This window comes from Hirundo rustica, chromosome 1 (assembly GCF_015227805.2).
Source record: "Hirundo rustica isolate bHirRus1 chromosome 1, bHirRus1.pri.v3, whole genome shotgun sequence".
Classification (NCBI taxonomy): Eukaryota; Metazoa; Chordata; class Aves; order Passeriformes; family Hirundinidae; genus Hirundo; species Hirundo rustica.
Window position 1 is genome coordinate 143343344 of NC_053450.1, and position 21995 is coordinate 143365338.

The 21995-nt window shown below is 38.9% G+C and overlaps 1 protein-coding gene across 3 annotated transcripts in view; it reads left to right on the forward strand.

Annotated features, from left to right (window-relative positions):
* The window catches only part of CCNY (cyclin Y), a 119923-nt gene that overhangs the window by 68209 nt on the left and 29719 nt on the right, over positions 1–21995 (forward strand). The window contains exons 2-4 of one of the 3 annotated variants that reach the window (XM_040074061.2): positions 4615–4689; positions 10330–10364; positions 20932–21032. In XM_040074061.2, the coding sequence (XP_039929995.1) occupies positions 4615–4689; positions 10330–10364; positions 20932–21032 (211 nt within the window). Of the gene's footprint in view, positions 1–4614; positions 4690–7163; positions 9184–10329; positions 10365–20931; positions 21033–21995 lie in introns of those variants that run through there. The other 2 variants (XM_058422296.1, XM_040074081.2) reach the window with 2 other exon arrangements.

A 21995-nucleotide genomic window follows, 5' to 3' on the forward strand; every position in this document is an offset into this window, starting at 1 on the left:
GGATCATCTGATCTGACCTGCATATGAATCATAAGCAAGTAACTTGCATAAGTTATTCTTAAATTGAGCCCAAATACTCATGCTGGACTAAAGCCTAAAGATGTTTGGCTGAAGCAATCTTCTCAAAAAGGAAAACACCAAGATAAGTCGAGTGCATGTTCCTTGGGTGTGGAGCTTCACTGCCTAATTGTCCTCTCTCTTTTATCATCCAAGGTTGTAATTAAGATCTTTCTTTCTGCTTTCATTTTCCACTGTTTTTGTTATATTGTGTGCTAGATTATAGAGAGCTTTCAGTACTCATGAAGTGGTGTGTGGAAAGCAAACGCCTCCTAGTTTTCCTTTTTCTTCAGCTACAGTATCAAGACTCTAAATTGAAGCATTTTCAGCAGTCTGTCACTTGTAGCTTACCTCCACACTAATCTAAACTTTATTCTTACTTTTTGCTCTTTAAAAAGTATGAACTGAGGCTGTGTTCAGTTTTTTTGCTCTCAGTAATGCTTTTTAAGATCTTGTTTTGAGATTTAAAATCTTGCCTGGGCTTTAGCCCAAGTCTGAAGCCAAACTGTTTTACAATTTGCTTCTTTTTATGGCCATATTTGAATGCAGCTGCTGCAGCTTTACAAATTAAGTTTCTCATAGCATACAAGTTGAATCTTGTTAGGGTCTTTTGGTGGTTGTCTTTAACTCCAGCACAGTTATGTACCAAATTAAATTATATGCACAATCTATTTTTTTATTTCTCAGAGAGCGATTTTTATTTTATTTTTATTTTATTATAATGGCCATCAAAATGGTCATTATAATAACTGTTAATGTGGCTGCTGCTAAGCAAATAAGAGAATGCAGTCTTAAGTATATTTGCATGCATGTGTAACTGTTCTTGTCCAAATCCTCCAAAATTTTCTGGATTCTGTTAGACATATGATCTCCTATTTGAAGTGTGTATGAGTCTGACTTTGCCTTGGCTAACCAAAAATTTGGTTTAATTTAAATACGCAACTATCAGTCAATCTGTAGATACAGATATGTGCATGTGTACATGTACTATAGACACAAACCTTTGGTTCCAGTTTTTTAGAAGACAAAAGCCCTGACATTTTCATGGGGTACCAGACTGTTGAGGTGTTTACAGAATGTGGATTAAATTTTGCATAACTCAACAGTCCTTTAGTAACGAAAGAAAAAATGAAAACAAACTTGATCTTTGAACTAGGAAAAGATATAGAAAAATATTCCAATTCTGTTTAAGAGAAAAGAAAGCTGCAGTGTGATTTATCTGCTTTGGACTTTCTATGAGACCATGGCCTTCTCTGTTTTGGAGTGCTGGATAACTGTTGAAAGAAGCACTCACTGTTATTCTTTCGTTTGAAGGCTGTGATGAGTTGCAGAGCAGACTGTTAGTAATGCAGAACATTTTTGTGCAGGTTTTGAGACTTAAAATTCTGGCTCTTATTTTCATCTCTTTTGAATAATAGACTATTGCTTGTGTGAGTTTAGATCTCTTTTTATCTTTGACTGTTTCATAACAAAATGGGTAGACCTTTCCTATTATGGCTGGTTTTCATGGTTCTTTTCAAATACTAGAAGAAACTAGTAATATGAAAGCAGTATGAATATACTATTTTCTTTAGGATGGAGTTAACCTTTTTATGGATAATGCCCTTTTGTGATGAGTTACTAGATTTAGATATTTGTGTATCATTTGATCTTTCTTCTGTAACGTCAGATCTGTCAAGATTTGTTGCCATATTCATGTTGCCATATTCAAAAAGACATTTGTTTTAAAGTTGTCCAATGAATTAAGACATCTAGGAACCATCAGAGAGTGAAATCCTTCATGTTGTGAATCATCCATTCTAATACTCCAGTGTGCCAGCAGTGGTGGTCTGGAGTGATGTGGTGCCACAAGTAGCCTGTGGGATGCTCGGATTTGCCTAACCCTTTTCCCTGGGGGAGCTGGGAGGGGCTGAGTTGCAGATGCACACCAGACAGTGCTTGCTTCTGCCTGCAAGACCTGTGCTGTTCATCAGAGGGGCCTGGGGAGCCAGCCCCTGTCAGCATCTGTCCCCTTCTGGCCACGCTGTGCTGGATAAAACAGGGTTTGCCTTTCCCCATACCCCTATTCTCCTCTTCTGAGTTTTGAGAAGGACAGATGGATGTGTTTGGTCGTTGCTGTTGCTGGGGAGGATGTGAGAGAAGGGATGTGGAGAGAGGGGGATGTGTGCTGCTCTGTAGGGTTCGGTGCTGGGAGGGAGCTGCAGTTGCTCCCTGGCTGTGGACCGTTGGCTCTGCCAAGATAACTAAAAATCCCTGGACTGTCCTCTGCTGAGATGGGCTTTGCTGGCCTTCTTTCAGCTCCTGTCAGGAGAATTACAGTTTATCTCAGAGCAGTGTTTTTTTGTCGTGCTTTTTTCAGAAAGACTTTTAAGTCCTCTCTTGATTTACTGCTTCTGCAAAGTAGCACCTTATAACACAGGCATCTTTGGGAGATGCAACTTGACTGTAAGATGTGGCAATTGGTTTTCCTTTCTTTTCAGCCCTGCAAACGATCTGTGAGCCTGTACCAGGTTGTTATTCTTCAAGCAGATAATTTTCTAGGCTTAAAGAAGTGCTTTTCTAGTTTCCTGTGTTTTGCAAGCTGGATTCAGTTTTGTGCTCCTGATCCTATTTTATTGACTGAATTTGTACTGCTGTGCTTTGAAATGTTTGCAGAAAAAAAAAAAAAAATCTGTAGTGTTTTAAAAAATAAAAGACTCTTTTTCTGGTGATATATTGTATTGATAGAAGACAAAGAGGTTGATAAAATATAATGTATTTTACACTTTTAAGTCCTGATTGCTCTTCACATAAGGAAAAGCATCTTGAATTTAGCGTAACAGAAAAACCGTCCTGAAATGCAAAACAGTCTATACTAGTGTTGTCTGTCTCAGTGGGTGATTATTTTTTTCTTCTATATGTCTAAGTAAGATGCATAGGGTAACATGAAAACATTCTAGTTCATAGTCCTGTGAAGTCAGAACTCCTAGCATAGGATGACATTCTTAGGATCTTCTCCAAACTTGTCTGTGATTTCTGGGACAATCAAAATAGCTTTCCCTTGAAATCCCCAGATTCCCTTTCTTTTGTGGCATTGATGGTAATGATAATAGTAATAAGAAGACCATTTGCAACTGAGAAGTTGCACTTCTGCCTTTCTCAGTTCTTCCTTGTAGAAAGGAGATCAAGTTATTTCCAGAAGTGATGCCCAGATTTCCAGCAGCATGTCGGGCTGTTCGTCTCATTGGCTACAGAGGTGAAAAGGAAACCAAGAGAGCATGAAAGGGAAGAATGCAAATAGAAACTACATTTGTAAAGAGATGTGTGGTGAGGAGAAAAAAGCAGGGAAGTGGAAGACCTAGTAAATTATTAAATGAAAGGGCAAGGAGAGCGGAGAATGGGCATGGATGCTGAGGGAACAGGGAAAGCTGTAGACAGAAGAATTTGGTCCTGGGGCAAAAAGACTGTTTTCTTTTCCTAAGACCTGGGGTTTAATTTCCAGTTTTACTGAGCTTTCACAAGGATATGAAAGGGGAATGAGAGAACTGTGGAAAGGTTGTAATAGTCACAGAAGATAAACAGATCAGTGCTCCTATATAGTCTCACATAGCCTGCTTAAAATGCAAGAGAATGTGCATTTGGAGATGGAGAACGTAAGAGAACTGAGGTTGAGAAACTCACACAGGGAGAGCAAGGAAATGCTAAAAAGTTATGTACAATTTTAGTAGCATGCTTTCCAGTGGATACAGGCCTGTGAGCTTTAGCAAATTGGTAATGGAGAGGAATTTGAGAACAGATAAATTCAATTAATTTTAACCTTGATAAGGAAAAGCATTCATAGAAGTTTTTAAAATGTAGGATAGATTTGAATTTTTAACTGGTAAATATCTTTTAGGACTGATTTGGATATATATATATATATATATATATATATATATTTATTTATTTATTTTTTTTTTTTTTTTTGGTAGTTGTGGGGTTGTTTTTTGGGGTTTTTTTTGGTTGGTTTGTTTTAAAGTTGTTACAGCAAAAAGAGTGTTAAGCTGTGAAAGTGCCATGTTTTTCTAATCTTGACCATATAAAACACTCTGGCCTAGATTTTACTTGTTTACATTCAGTTGCAGTAACTACTTTTTTTAAATCACGTCTAATCTTGGAAACCTGTCTATCTGTAGAGGGTTGTGCATTTGTTGGTAATACTTAATTCTCCAATAATTACATATAACAAGCTGTGTTCCTGTGCCAGGCTGTGGCTTTGGGGCATAGTGGGAAGAAAGTGATGGTAAATGGGAAATTCCTGACTTCTTGTGTACCAGCTTCTCAAGCTGCTTTATCTGTTTTAATCCAAAGGCAGCCCTAAGAACTGAAGTTTAATCCCAAAGCTGTGTTGATGCAAATGATTTGCATGCCAAAAAGAACCACTTATGCAAAGAAGGATAAAAAAGTGGGCCTCAAGACAGATTCTGATTTACTGTAGCTGCTTCAGTATGTAAACTTGGTGTTACTAAAAGGAATGACAAAATCTGTGTCTGCCATTGAATAATCATAAATGGTTTTTGTGGTGTTCTTCCTTTCCAGATTTGAACATGGAATTTAACCCATCAGATCATCCACGGGCCAGTACGATATTTCTCAGTAAATCACAAACAGATGGTAGGTTACTGAATTTATTACAGTAGTTATCTCTAAACGCTTTGTTAGAATGCATGTGATAGTCCTTTAATATGTAATTGCCCCCTCTCCCCAAAAAAGAGCATTTAGAGGCATCATGTTAGAGTTTTAAGTAGTTACACCTATAGCTAATTGTCTTGTCAAGCTAGCAGGACAAATATGGATGAAGCTTAATATAATTATATTTAAAAAGTATTTTCTCTAAATCCAAAATTTTTTGTGTAACTGTTTCTTAATTTTATTTAACTCTGAACATTAGGCTTCTTAAAAAGGTGTAGAAAGTATTTTTTTAGAAAATGACACTTTATATTAGCTAAGAAGACATTCCAGGGTTTCTCTGATATAGATGATACTGTAAATGAGTTCAGTGCTAGATTTTCTTAACAAAATAACTCCCATCCTACCCAAACATTTCTCTCTTCTTCTCCTCACATTATGCATTTGATATAATCATGCTTGTCTGGAGTTTAGTTGTTTTGGGGTTTTTTTATAGATAGTCAAAATGATCTCTAAAATTAACATTGGTTAAACAAGCCTCCTGATAGAGTTAGTAGAATAAAGCCATTTACTGTGGCTCTTTTGTTCCCCATTGGACATGTATGACATGTTGGTTTAGAAATAAATGAATAATGGATACAAAACACATTCTCTTCTAGCAGGACATTCAAAGCAGTTCCTGCATTGTAATTCTGACTGTTCAGTATGAATCCTTTGTCCTCCTTTCTGCTGCCTATAAACGCTGCTTTTGATTTACATAGTAAATTGCAGTGTCAAACACATCACTTCTCACTTGAAAAATAATGTAGTTTTCACTTACTGTATATTTTTTGCTAGTTTTTGAGCATGACTAGAACAAAGAGGATATACATTTAGGCCCTAATTGAAGAGTTGATTATGTGAGTACCTCCTTTGAGGTTGTCCATCTGAATTTAGCCCTGGTTCTGTCAATGCCTCGTTATATGGGTTTGGATGCCATTTACCATACTAATCTGGTTTGGTAGTGTGGAAAATGAATATGATAATATTTCCATAGTTGTATTATGAGGGTTGATGTGTATTTTATAGTGAACTCGCTGTGTTTTGAAACTGTCTAATCCCATGTGGATGCTACTTGTTTCTTGTTACAGCTTGTTGAAAGAAATGACAAAATAGACTCAAGTTCAACAACTAAAATTTTCACTGGACCTGATGATTATGTTTACTTGTAATAAGAGCAATATGCAATTTATTGCAATATGTAGTTAATATTAAGCATTTTATAAAAATCTTTATGTCAGTGCTAGAGTTGGTCTATGAAGCTTTGTTCTAGTTTAGGTAATGTGAAGAACATATTTTTGAGTAAGAACAATGAATTTAGTGAAACGCTATAGAAATCTTATCAAAGGGAGTGTAAGATCTCTTCAGCTGTCCTTGATACATTAGAAAAAATACAAAGGCTATTTTGTTTGTGCAAAAATAAAAAGATTCTGCAAACATTTATCTACTGATGTATTGCCAAGAGCCATTGTGTTCTGGTGGGACAGCTCCCAGTAGTACCAAGGATTTTGCTTGGCTGTACTTTGGGCCCCTGTTGAACCAAGTGAGCTGTAGGAGTTACCACACTGTTCAAGGACCTAACCAAAATGCAATAAATGCTTGTTAAGAGGAGAATTGAGGGGTTTTTTAGGGCATGTAGGGCTGTCATCTGACAGGTTACTGTGGAATCTAGGGGACCCCCAAGACTTCTTCAGATGATGTAGAAGAGGAGAGCTGAGCTGGCTGTGTTGAAAAGACCTAACTTGGGCAAATAACTGCTCCATTACTGGAATAGTATTGGGCTGGTAAACCTACCTGTTGACTGTAAGTGAAAATATTTCTATAGATAAGACATTTAAAATACACATTATACAATACACAGAGAGGCGAGTGGCATCAGGATTCAGGGTTTCATCCAGGACCTGGCTGTGTCTGTGAGTGTAGGTCTCATGGTTTTACAGTGGGAAATGGCCAAGTTCATCATTAGGTGCTAGAGTGACTTGGCAATGTTACCTTCAGACAGTTCCATGTTTGGCTTTCCAGCATCCCTGTGCTCTTTAGCCCTCACTGGTAGCATTCTCCTGGCATAGGAGCTGTGCTTAACCTGCTTGTGATCAACATGTGAGCAAAGAGCAACAAATCAAATGAGACAGGATGTGGCATCTTGGTTTATTACATGGTCTCGAATTCTCTTTGTTCTGTGAAGCCTGGATGCCATGCTAAACATGTAAATTGTCCTGCACTTCTTAGTCAGTAGTCTGAATGAATCCTTAATTACCTGAGCATTCAATGAATCTGTAGAAAAGTTAGTCACAATAAGTATTAATTTGATTCTTAGCTAGAGAGGAGCTTTTCTAAATGTTTCCATCACTTTGGGGAATTTTCTAGGTGTTGAATCATATGTGTGGAATTCTTCTATTTAGGAAGCTGGTACAGAATATTGTCTGTTTTTAACTTCTGTGAGTGCAGAATGCAAGTTCTCCCTTGTTTGCTGAGCTTGACCAGTGAGCTGGGGATAACTGGAAACCCATTGCAGTATTTAGTGTGTGGCTGTGATTAGTCCAGGGTTTCCAAACAGCACTCCAACAGTGTAACTGCCTTTCCTTTATGGTAGCAACAAGACCATGTTTGCTCCTCTAGGGTGCTGGTAATGGTGTTTCCTGCAGTGGGTTCCAGCTGTGCCCCTCTCCTTAGATTGGGCTCTACACATTCAATGGCTAAATTTTACAGTATCAGCTTCAGACAAAAAAAGATTTTCAAATTGTATTGATATAGGCAGATATAGGAAGACAGAAGTGCAGTAAGCTGCCTTTAATGTTAGCTGGGACCAGTCTTTTCAATTAGAACAAAAACAGACAAGTTACCAACAATGGTTGGTAATTCCAACTTCAAAAATGCAAGACATTCTTATAGTTGTAATCTTCAAGAATTTTGTTTTTGATCCTGGTATGATTAACGTTAAAATTAGTTTACAGAAATGGTACAGTGAAAGTTTTTATTACAGCTCAATGAAAAATGCATATATATATATATACACATATACACACTGTGTGTATTTCCTCTCTCCCTTTTAATTTTAGGATACTTTCCTCCTATGGTGAAAGCTCAGCAATAACAGTTGAAAGTGCCTGCAGCCATAGGAATAGGTCATCGACTGTAGAATGAGGAAAGCTGAGACAATTTGGCAGCATCTCAGGCTCCACTTGAAGAGTTCCATTACAACTTTGAAGTTCTATATTGTTTAAAAATAAGTAGAAGTTTAATTGTTTAAACTGACTCCAAATCTCTTTGGCTTCACATCATCAAAACCCCATGCCTGAAACCCCAAATCACGTAGTTGCAGTTAGGAGTTTATGCTGCAAAATGCTGGTTCGTTCTAACACAATGGTCTGGCCTGCTGCAGACCATCCTGAGTTGTGTGAGCAGCAAAGCATTTTCAAACTGACTGAAGGCAAGTGATGGAGTTACCTTTTTACAGTCATTTTGCCTTGTGCAATAATTGGCTTCCCCTCATTTAAGGTGGGGGTTGTGATTACAAAAGAGAATGGTTGTGACAGGATGTGTTCTGCTCTGCCCGACTCCCCATGTCGACACTGGCATGTGTTCTGGAGGGAGCTGAGCCTTACTCTGTGGCAGAGCAAGCCAGAAGCACCGAAGGAAGCTGCTGCTTTCCTGTAGTGCCTCACCTGAGAGGCCAGGCTGACTGAATTTCTGTTATATGGGGAGATAGGGAAAGGTGGTTGGCTCGGTGCTTGCAGAGATGTGCACAAGAAGTGCTTGAGCAGGCAAAAGGGAGGGGTGTGTGTAAATATATAAACATATTCTTCTGGAGACTGGAAATAGCAAATGCAATTGAGCTGTGAGTGATAATCTTGCTTTGGATAGCAGAGGATTGTACCTTCATGGGGAATTGAATAAAGGATACAAATACAGAAGAAAAAACCCAAAAAACTAAGGGGAATAAAGGTCATTAAAATGGAACTTGGAGTATATATGAAGGCTGTCTTTGTAGGATTTGAAGAACTTCAAATGTGGTATAATTATTTGTACTGTGTTCAAAATTTCACAGTAAATAGGTGTTAACTTTACGTTAAGTACTATATTAGGTTTGCACACAGCTTATCAGAATTGTTTACTGCATCTACATTGCAATATGTGATACTAGACAAAAACTTGGGCTGGTCTTAGAAGTATCTACCATAATTTTGTTGTTCCCCTGTAAATGTCTTACATATTTTGCTGGTGATAAATGCAGCGTATGGAACTTGAGTGTAGTGCAGTGTTTTAGCAGGATTTCAAGCAATTTAACAATTTACTAGATCATCAGAGTTTTTCCACTGTTCCTGTTTAATTCTGTTTTTTATACAATGTCCGTAATTGTGGATCTGAGCATATTCTAAGTGACATGGCTAACATCTGTCATGTATGATTCTCCTTTCTGCTCCCTGGGAGGAAAATTATGTAAGGATTTTTCAAAGTTTTTTCTTATTTTTTTTTATTTTCATTTTATGTCTGCATTAAACACAAATATTTCACAGTACTCACATATACAGCCTTGTTTATGTAAGATTGCTTGCTTATAATAAATCACAAATAATGGCTTCTCATCCAACAGGGAATGGACAGGCTATGCTACCATTGTGAACTCTTATTTTGCTAAGTGCATTGGGTTGCATAGCTTTCAGATCATGATGCACCAAAGTGCATTTAATCACCTACAGCATGAAACCATTATTATTTTATTCCTGCAGTTTGATTTATGTGTTAGTTGCCTCCAGAGTTATATCCTAAATGCTGTGGTATTTTCACTGGAACAGAGCTCTCTGTGGGGTGAGTTAATTGGGGAAGTGCTTTAAGAAAATGAAATCAAGTATATTTAATCAGCTGTGATAAGCATTTGCCTGACAATTAAGACTTTATACATTTATCTCCCTTTTTGTTGCTATTTACTTTCCGATTGTTTTGGCTAATTGTGGCTCTGACTTGCAACCGTTGCTCGTGGTGACTGGTTCATACTCACCAACAAAATACATTTTCATTGTTACATCCAACATGAGCGAGAGTTTCAGGCCTGCACCTGATCATTATAGAAGGCAGTGGTTTAATCCTTACAGTTTCAAGGCCCCTCTGTGGGAGTTAGTGCACAGTAAGCTGTGATGAGAATTTGCTAACTCCGTGGTGTAGCTGTTTAGGTGCTTTCATACCTGCAAAGTAGCGTGGGCCACTTTGCAGCACGGTGCCTTGCATGAAGGCACTGGTGGCACAGGAGTACCCACGCAGAGAACTGGGGGAGAATGGCCAAGCCACTGCCACCTTGGGCTGCAGCTTACTGCAGACTCGCTTGCCCATGTGGACCAGCACCTGGTGAAGTACCCAAATGGATGAGAATTTTAACCCATCACCACACTAGTGAGCATAAAATGCCTTTATGCATACGGATGTATGTTCCTTCTGTGTTTGCTATATAAATATATTTGGTTAGAGCAAAAGCGATTATAATGTTGCACGTAGATAGTCTCCTGTTCTTTTTGTTATAAATGGTGTATAAGAAGCTTAATCGGGAAAAATAGTCATGTAATATTTCTATCATATTTTGTGTTTTTGCAGTGAGAGAAAAACGCAAGAGTCTCTATATAAACCACGTAAGTGAAAATGCCTCGCTATGCAGCTTTCTCCTTGTTGTCTATATTATACAGTAAATGAGAGTTATCACACTTGATTTCCACGTGCTGAGAGGGTGCTGATGCTTCACCTGTTTGTTCTGCATCAGGATCCTGAAGTACAGGCCTTGACTATTGAGTTAGTGGAACGAATCTGTTGGTTTGAAGACAGTATTATACTCACAACCAGTGTACATAAGTGACTGGTATCTGGGAAAAAGAGCTGCACTCACTGGTGTGATTTTTAAAATTACTACAGAAACTCTTGAAACTTTAGATTACATTTGTATGCAAGTTTGCATTGGCAGGGAGCTACAGCACTGGATATTTACACAGTTGTTCTGAAGTGTTGATGCAAGGTAAATGTGGATTGACATGTTCTACGTGCCACGTACAAAGATGGGGGGTTGATATGCTTATGTACCCTGGGCATTTTTCAATTCAGTTCTCTTCTGTTTGAATCAAATTCTCAGTGAAGCTGAGAGCAAATACCCTGTAGCCTGCTTTGGGTACAGGACCGGGCTCTTCACCTCAGTTAGCATTGTTTGTACTGCTGAAGCACCCGGAACCAGTGTGGTTCCATGTATGTGAAGCCTTGTGCTGAAACGTGTGGAGTCATGGCTCAGTAAAATTGAAAAGGGAAAGAACTAATTGTCTACCAAATGCTCTTTGCCTTTAAGGTGAATGGTGAGAAGCTCTCAAATTTTTCTCTATCTGGAAATAGAAGCTGTCATTTCATTTTTATGACACTACAGCTGCTGAAACAAGATTTGGTTTATACCCACTTCATCTCTTTGTGCTGAGGTGAACAGTTGTCTAGCTCCAGATAAACTGGATTGGGGCACAACTGCAGGTGGATTCAGCTGAATGCTAAATTGGGGCTCCTAATTGTGATTCACTCCAAGGCTTGCACCTGCAGAAAGGGAGAGAACCACAAGGGCAGGAATGAACTGCTGTGTGGAGTGAGAGGGCAGGACTGCTTCATTTGTTGATAGAACTGGTTGGTGTTGAATGTTTCTAAAACTGCGTGGCTTCCAAAGCAAGCTGAGATGTTCAGTTTCCCAAGAGTTAAGATTCTGAGAAGTCATGAAATACTATGAGACTTACAAAACCCTTAAAGTTGTCCTCACTAGGTTAGCAGATGTTCTTGGTCCTCATCTTCTATTCCCATGTAAAATATTCCCATAGTTTATAGTGCATGTGAGGGTAGTTTGCAGGGCAGTTGCCTCATTATGAAATTACTTGGAAAGCCAGTGTGCTGGGTTCCTATAAACTTAATAATGTGTACTCAGTGCCAACTGTTTCATATGTAGAAATTGTGTTGTGAGTTCTGATTCCTCCAGCAGATTAACAAAGATGACTGTTAGAGATGGTGCTGGAAGCACACTACTGCAGACCCTGGTATAAAGTGTTTTTAGGTTAGGCTGGACATATTGCAGAAAAGAGAAGGGTGATCATATCACTGAGGGGTTGTGTTGTTGGGAGCTCAGTGTAGCAGCATATGCAGTTCATGTACTAAGTGCTGTACCTCTTCTTAATCTGTTTTGTTCCCCTCCCCCCTCACCCCCCCAAAGTACCATTCAAAATATTGGCTGAGATTTCAGTAGTGCAAACTTCCCTCAGTGGTTTACTGCTACCTTATGTCTGACTTCTTTGTACTTATAAAGTACTTCTTCTGAATTGCAAAGCTAAAAATAACTGTTATGAAGCTGAAGTCCTTACCATGTCTGTGTCTTTACAAGTCAGTTGAGTTTTTTAGGCAGTACTCGTAGATAAAATGTATTTTCAAACGTGTCCTGTAATATTTAAGTTGTTCCTTTAGCACACCTGTGAGTATTCATTCAGCACCTCCTAAATCTTCAGTGTGCTAAACCTGATGTACAAAGTGGTGATCATGTTTGAAGGGATAGCTGTGGCTTGTAACTGGAAAGTGTGTTTAGGTTTTCAGGCTGCAGGGAACCATGATGGTTCTCCCAGACCACCATGTTGGAAGAAATTTAAGGAATTAGATTTAACAGTTGTGTGTGACAAATGAGGGGTTTTATTTACATGGTACAATGGTTTATGGTATACCCTATTGACTGATCAGTTCTTTTCCACTGTTTCTCAGTGTGTGCTAACAGGAGCTATTGCTACTCATCTGTTTCCCTGTTGATGTGAAGTGCTGCGTCCCCAGATCTACTCTGGAGGAAACGTTCCAGAGAACATAAATTCTGTAGTGTTATTTTGTTGGTTTTTTTTTTTTTTTTTAAAAGAACTTCTCACAATAATGCAGCACTTTTTACTTTTGTGTTTTTCCCATGATATCATCTTTGTTGTCATTGTTTTTCATGCTTATTCTCCTTTTGTGATAAATAACCAAGATGAGTAACAAAATATTTTTATCTTTTTGTGCAGTATCAGCATAACTGCTTATTTTGCAGGCAGAATTGAATTTCTCCCAAGTGATATGGGGGGCTGGTTAGAAAGAGAAGTGTCAAGAAAAGTTGTGGTTTTTTTTAAACTGCTTGCCAAATTCTGTGTAGTAACAGCTGAGAATAGCAATTTATACAAATGCAGTTTTTAAATATTACTTATGAAAAAAAAAAAATTGACTTTTCCTTATTTAAAAATGCTCTTTCTTAACGTACCAACACCAGAGTTCTTTTCCTTTCTTGCCTGCTTTTGTTTTTAAAATGTTTTCTTTGGCTGAATGTTTCCTGTGATCCTCAAACACAAGTGGTGGGTTCCTGCTTTGATTTGTTGCACTTTGTCAAGGGCTGACAGTTGCCATGTTTCAGATTCACCTTGTCAGTAGGTGAGATGGAAGAAGCCAGCAGCTGTTCTTTTTTTGGGGGAGGCGGGGAAAGAATGAAAGGAGGGAGTGACAGAGTGCCATGGAGGAGCTGTCATCTCTCAGTCTTCGCACAGAACTCGAGGAGACAGATGACAGGTTGGGAATGGTGCTGGAAGTTCCCTGCCTCCAATGTACCTGACCTGTTTGCTTTCTTCCAGCCTGTTTTAATTCCTAAGCAATTGCAGCAGACTCTGCTTCTCTTTCCCATTGCACTGGCAGTCACTGTTTTTTGTTATTTTACACATTTTTTTTTTATGCTGCCTTGGTGTGCACATGTCTTTTAATCTGCTTAGTCAAGCTGCTGAGAGGGATAAAGATGCAGACTGAGATAGGGGCGTTTCCTTTCTCAGAGAAGAGAGATTGCATCAGTGTTTCTGTCTGTACAAGGAAAGCAAACAGGAAGGCAGACACGTTTTGTGTTTTTAGAGGAGGTGGTGGAGAAAGAGCAAATCTTTTATTACTGTTGCAGTAGGTTGTTCTTTTTACTGGGTTTTTTGTAGAGGAAAGGAGCAGGGTGGGGAGGAGAGAAAAGGTTGTTTTCTCTTTCAAGTTTTTCTAGAAATTTTCAGACAAGAAGAAAATGCTGTTAGCCCAAGTAATTTCTTCTCTTCTAGGCAAGATACACTCTTAAAATGAGTGTGTTTATAAGCAGTAATACCCTTAAGAATAAGGAATATTTTTCACTACTGGTATATTTCTGAAGTAAGGTAGGAAAAGAGGAAGAAAATAAAGGAAGTAATGTCTCATTTTTGCATATTTTTTATTCTGGAGCCTCTTGGCCAGCCTTGTAGCAAAAGCATCCTTTCATTGTCTTTTTTAGGGGTCTGGCCATAACTTCCACTGTCTGCTACCTGGCAGCTGGTTGTTCAAATGTCAGCAAACTAATACTGGTTTTATTGTTGCAAGTAGAAAAGTTAATGTCTGTGTGTAGACCAAAATATTTTTTTCATCATCCTGGAGAAAAGTTACTGGGCAACACTGATGTCACAGCCCTGGTCCATGTGAGTGACCCTGTGGTGATTCCCATCAGCAGACACTTCTCCCCAGACACAAGACTGGGGACTTGCAGAGAGCACAGGGGTCTGTTGCTGGATGTGGTGTGGTAGGACCAATTTCTGTGAGTCTTTTTGCATGCTTGGAATGATGTGTGACACTTACTCCTATGTAGCCCCCAGGTTTTCTTGTCAGTTTGAATAAAGAGGCTGTTCTGCTTCCCTGTTGTAAAACTAGTGGACATGTGACTGATTATCAAACACTTTCAACTTAGTGATTAATGAGTAAATAAGATACATGCTGAAATGGAGATAGTCTGGAAAGAAAAGCACAACATAAAATGCGAAATATTGTTTTCAAGTGGTCTGCCTGAGGCTGACTATTGTAAAGACTCAAAATTGCTGTCCGAATTTCTTAAGATATTTTAGTTGACATTCCTTACTTGAAGAGAAGAACAAGATAAACTGGTAGATAGATTAGAGGCTTCTCAGGTGCTCTTGAACTTCTCCTAGAGATTGCTTAACGTGGTCTTTGCTCCTCTCCATTGCAAAATCACAAAAAAAGCCGGCCTAGAGGGGGCCTTTATAGGCCACCTGGTCCATTTAGCAGATTCCCTACACTGATGCCATTCCTAATAGATGCAGCTTAAGATTCTTTCCAGGCATCTAGTAAGTAAAAATTAAGTTTTTTCTTTAATGGCTTACCTAGACTTACTGTTCGAGATGAGTTTTTCTAAAGTCTTCTGGTTAGCTGCTTTTCCTGTCCTCTAGGATGAAGAATTTACCTCTCCGGTCAGCCTCAAGGCACTAGGTTATATGAAGTGATAAGCTTTTTTACAGGGAGAAACGAAAGCTAACTTTTGAGTTAGAATGAGAACAAGCAGGAAAGTTCTTTTACAAGGGGCTGTGTAATACTTGCTTTGCTGGGAATATAATAAAGCCCCTCTGGTGAAATTGCACAACGGTAGCAATTACGTGCTTTGTAAATGTAAGCTGATTTTAACATTCAAAGAAATATTTAGTCTTTCACATTTGTAAGGCAGGCTGCTTTATCAGTGGTTAAATAGGGCCTGCAAGTGCTGCAGAGGAGGTTGTGGGTGGTTGCTGAGCCTCTCAGGAGCTCGGTGTTTTGCTGACATAATCTTCTGTAGTTGACACGAGTAAGGACAAACTTTAAAAGCCAAAAACTTGCAAGTACAGATCTATTCTGAGCTAGGCTAGTTTCAGACATTATCAAACATTGGTGAAACTAATCAGCTGAGGGCAAAGTTGAATCAGGGGGATCAAGGGGTATTACTTAAGAGTAGTTGCACTGGATTTTTTTTTTTTTTTTTTTTTTTAATTGTAGTTGTTGGAAGTGGAAGATGAACAGATAGTGGTGCAGTTTCCTATTACTTTTGTTATGGTGAATATATCTACACCAAAGGTAGACAATTTTGCTGTATTGACATTATGCAAGATGGAAATAAGTGCCGAGCTTTGCAGAGCCATGCAGAGAATTGTGTAGCATAGTTTGCTTGATTTTGGAAGCACTTTGTTGACCTGTAAAATCATGTTTCTTCTGTGAAAAATGTTGTCAAAACTAAATCATGTCCTGAAGCAACAGAAGATCCTCAAGATAGGAACATCCCTTTTCCAAGTCAGAAGCAGTCCTGGTATTTTTGCTCAGTGTTGTATTTGGCTTCACGTGCACTTTTACGTGCCAGTTTTGCCTTTCAGCCTCTTGGCCAGCCTCTGCTGCCTGGAAGCTAATGGGCATGTCTGCACAGACGGGTGCAAGCAAGCCTCAGTTTTTCCATGGGGGAAAATATTATTTAGTAGGATCTTTTAAAATCATGCACTAGCTTACACGTGGTTCGCAGGAGGAAGAGGCACTTCTGTCATTATTTAGTACAGAAGTTCCAAATGAACTTTTGATGGACAAGTGCAAAGGAACCCTGGAAAAGGCTGAAGCTGCTTTGCCAAACTGGAAGCTGACTGGCTGAGGGCCAGCACTGGTACAAAAGCTGTATAGCTTCATTAGGGGAACGTTGTGCCCAAACAAACAAATCCTGCTGAGCATCGGGGCAGAGAGCCACCCTAGTGCTGCTGAAGAGGCCAGAGCTGGCCCTTCTGGTCAATTCTGTGTCTGGGTTTTGGGCCATGTGCACCATCTGTTAGATGTTTCTACACAAAACCCCTCTCAAGTGCCTACTTTAACAAAAGAAATAGTAACATGTCTTCTTGCCCCACAAATTTAAATTTAATTTCCAAGTGATGCTTCCTGAGAGAAATTAACTCTTTTGTACATTCTCATTGTGAAAAAGTTAGGAATTCATTGTGATTCCTTTCAAAGCAGGTACCTAGAAGCAGTTCTGCAGTGTTTGTATGATTTTGACACCAGACCAAGCTATTAGACTTCTGATAAAATGTTTTTATGTGAACTTCAAGTGAAAACCTGTAGCTCAAACATCTTAAAACACACAGGATTTGGAAAGTGTCAGGATGAAGCTGGAAGAAAACAAAGCAGTGATATTTGCTTAGTACTTGCTGTGCAAGGGGAAAAAACTGTTAGTCTGAAGAGCTAGAAACACCTGCGTTATTGGAAATTGAACCTTGATCTCTTAGGGCTTTTTCTGTAACACATTCAAAAACTTAGCTAGCTATAATGCAGAGTTTTCTGTCCTATATCTTTTCCTGTTAAGAAAGAAATTCCACAAAATACCTATTTTGTATTCGTTGTGATTTATAATGTCAGCATTTCTTATTGAATGTCTTTGGTTGAAATGAGAAAAATAGCACCTGTTTCTGGGGTAAAGAGCTACAGGTCCTCTCCACCAGATGATAGAAGATTGGTCCAGAATTCATCTCAAGAGCTTCTTCAGTCTGGTTTCTTGTCCAGGAGCAGTAGCCTGCATCTAAGCTATTCCTGCCATATGTTTGTTTTATCTCTTCTTTACAGCTTTCAGTGATGGAGATTCTACCACTGCTCAAGCCATTTAAGCTATTAGAAAAAGGTGGCGCCTTGGGTTTTTTTGTTTTTTTTTGTTTTTTTGCTATTGCCTCTTCTCACACTTTCACATCCCATCTTAATTTTCCATAGTTTAATATAAGCCTGCTCTTTCTTACCTCATGCACAAGGGTCATGGAGAACAATGTCCTCTTCTCTGGAACCCCCACATCAACATGACTTTAAGGCCATTATTTTTGCTTTGTTCCTGGAGAAAACCTTTCCAGCTTGCCAGCTTTCCCTTGTGAATCAGCTTTTTCAAATCTCTGATTGATGTTGCTTCTCTGTCCTCCAGCCTCTCTGAAATAAATTCATCTTTCTTGAAATACAGTGTCCAAAACTGGACATAAAATTCCAGCTGAGCAGAGTGGATGGGTGCTCTACTGTCTTGCATACATGGTAACTCTGCAAATTCTCAATATATTGCATTTTTTAAAGAAAAATGTCCTCTGCAAGTTAATTTCAGCTGCAAATTCAATAAAAAATACTTTGATGCTGTGATCAAAGTTGTTGCTCAGTATTTTGTGTGGAGTAGACCAGACTTCTGTGGAATGTCCCTTACTTCAGCCTTCCAATTTGAAAGTGATCCCTGTAGTAGCTTCTACCTGCCGTGTTTTCCTTGGTTTGCCCTTTGGGAATTTTATGTGAGATGAAGTTGGAAGTCTTGCTGAAGTTGAGAGTTGTGACATCTATGGAATCTCAGCTTGGGTACAGAAATAGTACTGGGGCTACTCACAATACATGTAAAATCAATCCCACTTCATATCACTGAGTTGCTTTGAATTAGTAAACATTTGTAATAGCAGAGGTTGTCAAGGCTTCACACGTGTCCTATGCTCATTTTTGCATATGAAGATTTAAAAAAGGAGGTACCAGTCTGTCCTTTTCCCCGAGCCATCCTTATGGTGGGATAGAACCTTAGAAGGATCTCATTAGGGGGTTCGGCTAATTTCTCCAAAATCTCAACAGTCATTCTCAGCTCTTCTGGTTTTTTTTCTTAATTAGAGCCTCTTTGACTTGTCTAAATGGAGCATTTTTGTGGTCAGCTGTGATGGATTTGAAATACAAAGGCGTTAAGCTCCTGTACAGTTTTGGTCACGGACTTATCCCATTGAAATGGACACAGAAGGGATTTTGTCTGTAGGACAGTGCTGAATACTGAGTTGATGCTCAGTAACCTCTTTTGTCCTTTGCAAGGATGGAGAAGTTTCCTGTGCAGCATTTTATGGGGGCTCAGAAAAGTCTGTTTGGCTGAACTGTGGGACTTCAGAAGTCTCCCAGCTTAGTCAAGATAAAATATGAAACTCAAGGCATTTTCCAGCAGTTGGAAAAGCAGACAAGCTGTTACCTGCTGCCTCATATGGCTGCAGTTGTGCATCAGAGTAGAAGCTGGGAATGTTGATCTCCCAACAGGTCAGTTATTCACATGGCACAGGTGTGTGTATATTTACTCAAGGGTCTGGATTTATACTTGGCACCACTCTTCTGACTGGGAGAGGGGCTTCTTGCTGCCAAGTCGTTGTGAACAGAGAGTGAGGCATGAGACACCACAGATTTTCCTGAGGTGTGAAAAGTTCCAAGCCTAACAAAGTGTGATGTGGGCTGAAAAGCCAAGAAGAGTTCTGTGATGCGGTAGTTTCTGAAATAAGGTGCATTGCTCCAATTATTGATGTGTGTCAAATGTTAGAGTGCTGTTTGAGAACGTTCAAGTCTGATAGTGATGTTGCTACAAAGTTATTTTCTGTTTTTAAATTGTGCTTCCCTTGAGTGAATCCAGTGTATTTATCCTAAATTTTATCTAAACCTTTAAAGCATGTTGACACTTTTTATGCAGAAAGAAAACTTTCCACGTGTTGTTGGTTTTTTTGGTAACAATTCTGGAGTGTGTACATCTGCCTTTTTCCCCCCAGCTGCTAGAGTCCCATTTTTGTTGTTTTTAAGTTGCTTTGCCTTTTTCATGCCTGTGAAAGGTACTCAACAGACTAATGCAGATATTTAAACTAAACTGTGGTAGAATAAGAGCTATGAATCACCAGTCCCCTAGTAATTCTCTCTGTATGCATCATTGCTAGATAATAATTTTTATGGCATTAATATTCACAGTGCTTCTAGTTTTTCTCTTTCTTGCCGAACATACAGTAGCTTGGAAGGTAGATGGATTGTCAGCTTCCAAAGCATTACAAATTACCTCTCCAAAGTTCTGAAGGATTTTTGAAAAGGGGTATTTTTCATTTTCTCAGTAAACCTTTTCATTTCCAAGAAAAGCAGTTCAGCCAACAATTTTATTGGTCAAGTGAAGGACCTTGATAGAATTTGTTGGTAAGCTTTCAGATAATTTGAACATAATGTTTCTACAATTGGAGCAGCTTCAGAAAATGGGTTTTTTGGTTTTTTGTTTTTTTCAATTAACAGGAGACTTTGTGTGTTTTTTTCACTCATAGCTGTGAAATACAGAAAGATGGCTTAGATGTGTGTAGGTTATACCAGGAGTCTGTCTGTCTGTGTAAGGAGTGCTGTTAAGGAGTCAGCTGCCAATGGAAAGTGGAGCATTGGTGAGCTGGTGGGTGCTGGCACTGGTAATAATATCTGGTTTGGAAACTGGGCAGGGGAAGATGTACTGAGGTAGGAGTCACAGGACCGTATCCCGGATACTCAGTTGCTCTGAGCTGGTAAATACCTGTGAATTCCGCTGATGGTGTTGACATTGGTTCTTGGCTGAAGCACTGGTAACTACATTAGTTGTAAGATGAATTAAAATTTCCATGTTGATATGCCAACCGAATTTTAAACTTATTCTGTTGTGAGTTAAATGTGTAATTTGACTGATCTTCACTTTCCTGACATGGGTTCTTGCTAGTTATTTGCTAGTGTAGATGGAATAAGCAAAGATAGAATCAATGAGGATTGAGGACTGTGATAGCTATTAGCTGATGTGATTGAAACTGTTCTCTTTAGCCTGGTGGAGTGCTGGCTACTCTAAACAGCTGATGGAGACGCTCCCGCAGCAAAAAATGTTTAGAAATAAATAGTGTTCTCAAATGCCAGTTTTTTGGCTGAATTTTCCAGTGTTTTTCTGTGGTAGTGCAGAAAAAAGATTGAAATATATTGAGAACTTTTTCTATTAATAGATGGTTCCTTTTATTTGCTTATACTCTTTTCTTCTGTCCTTTGATCAGATTTCTTCCCTTCTGATAACAATCTACTATTGACAAATTATTTTTTCTGCATTCTCCTTATTAATTTAATAGTTCTACTGTAAAGACCTCTTTTCTCCTACTTCATTCTACTAGGAGGGTTTTAATTTTTTTTTTTCTGCAAGCATGGTTTTATGTCTGTTGCTGAACCAATCTTCACTGCTAACACAATTTCTTTTTCGCTTTTCCATTTACTCTTTTGGAAAGAGGACAGAAATATAGGTCTTATTCATCTTTGCTTTCCAAGTGTATGTATGCAATTGAGTAAGCCTGCAGAAAAATTTTTGTGTGGTTTTGGGGAAGGAGGAATGCAAGGGATTTGGGACTTGAAAGCATTAGAGAGTCTCAGGCAGGGATTTTTGTGACTTTTGCACTGTTAATTATTCCTGTACTTTCTGAACTGCTTCCAAATGTGATCACATTACTGTGTGCGTCATTGTGAGAGACAGAAATCTGTCTTTTTAAAATTCTTACGTCTCTCCAAAAAAATGCTTTGGTATTACATAATTGCTATTGTTCTTTTGCATGTTTTTCATAGCATCCTCCTGGGCAGTTGAGAAGGAAGTACAGTTCCTGCTCCACTATTTTCCTGGATGACAGCACGGTCAGTCAACCAAACCTCAAGTATACCATCAAATGGTGGGTTTTGCAATTTATTTTTGCTAGTACTTAAATTTTATGTGTGCATTCATGTATACATATTTCTGAACCATTACTAAACGAACTTCAAAGGTTTTAGTTTTTGTAGTAATAAATGTGTTTAATCAGTCATGGTCCAGAGTTACTAGGTGATGTCTTAGATGAGCATTTTAAGTTTCACTGGTGCCTTTTTACTTTCGGAGATAAATTAAACAGGTATTTGTAGAGTTTTGTTCTTTATATTTTGTACAGTAAGGGGAAAATAGAGACCAAGTGCTTAGGTATTTTATGCTCTTTGTTAATGGTTGCTGATAGCCTCTCTTGAGCTGTCTGTAGGTTGGTTACCTTGGTGCATGCAAATGCAAAAATTTATTAAGACAGTATCTCTGCTGCAGAGGTGTTTACATGAAAGGCAAATCTATTCAGACTAACACATCCAAAGGAGTTTGTAATGTTGGTCACTAAGACAGTCCTTAATTTTTCTATTAAAGGAAAAAGATGGGAGAGGAGAAAGGCTTTTGTAGTTAAACTCATCGGCTCTTTCTGCCCGGAATATTGTCTTGCTTTTTTTCAGGCTGGAAGTGACAGAAGTCACTAGTGACTTAAAAATAGTTCTGATTAACACTTGAAAAAGGTTTTGCATTTCTGAGGTGTTTGAGGTTTTTTCCCCTCCTTGAATCTCATACTCTTCTGCTCTAAAATCCTATGTATGCAGAATAAGTGCAGCCTTTTGGGTCTCTTTTTGCATCAGAACTGCCCCAGCTTGTTGGAAGAAGAGATGAGTTCAGCGGCAACTGCCAAGAAGCATTTCTGGGGGGAGGGGGTGGTGTCACAGGGCTGTCAGAAGCCTTGTGAAGGACGACACAAAAGGATGAGGTGGTGGTGGTGGGAAGAAGGGTGGTGTGTTTGGGAGAGACTTGGGTGCATGGTGGGGGGCAGAGTTGTGGGGAGCAGAAGAGCTGG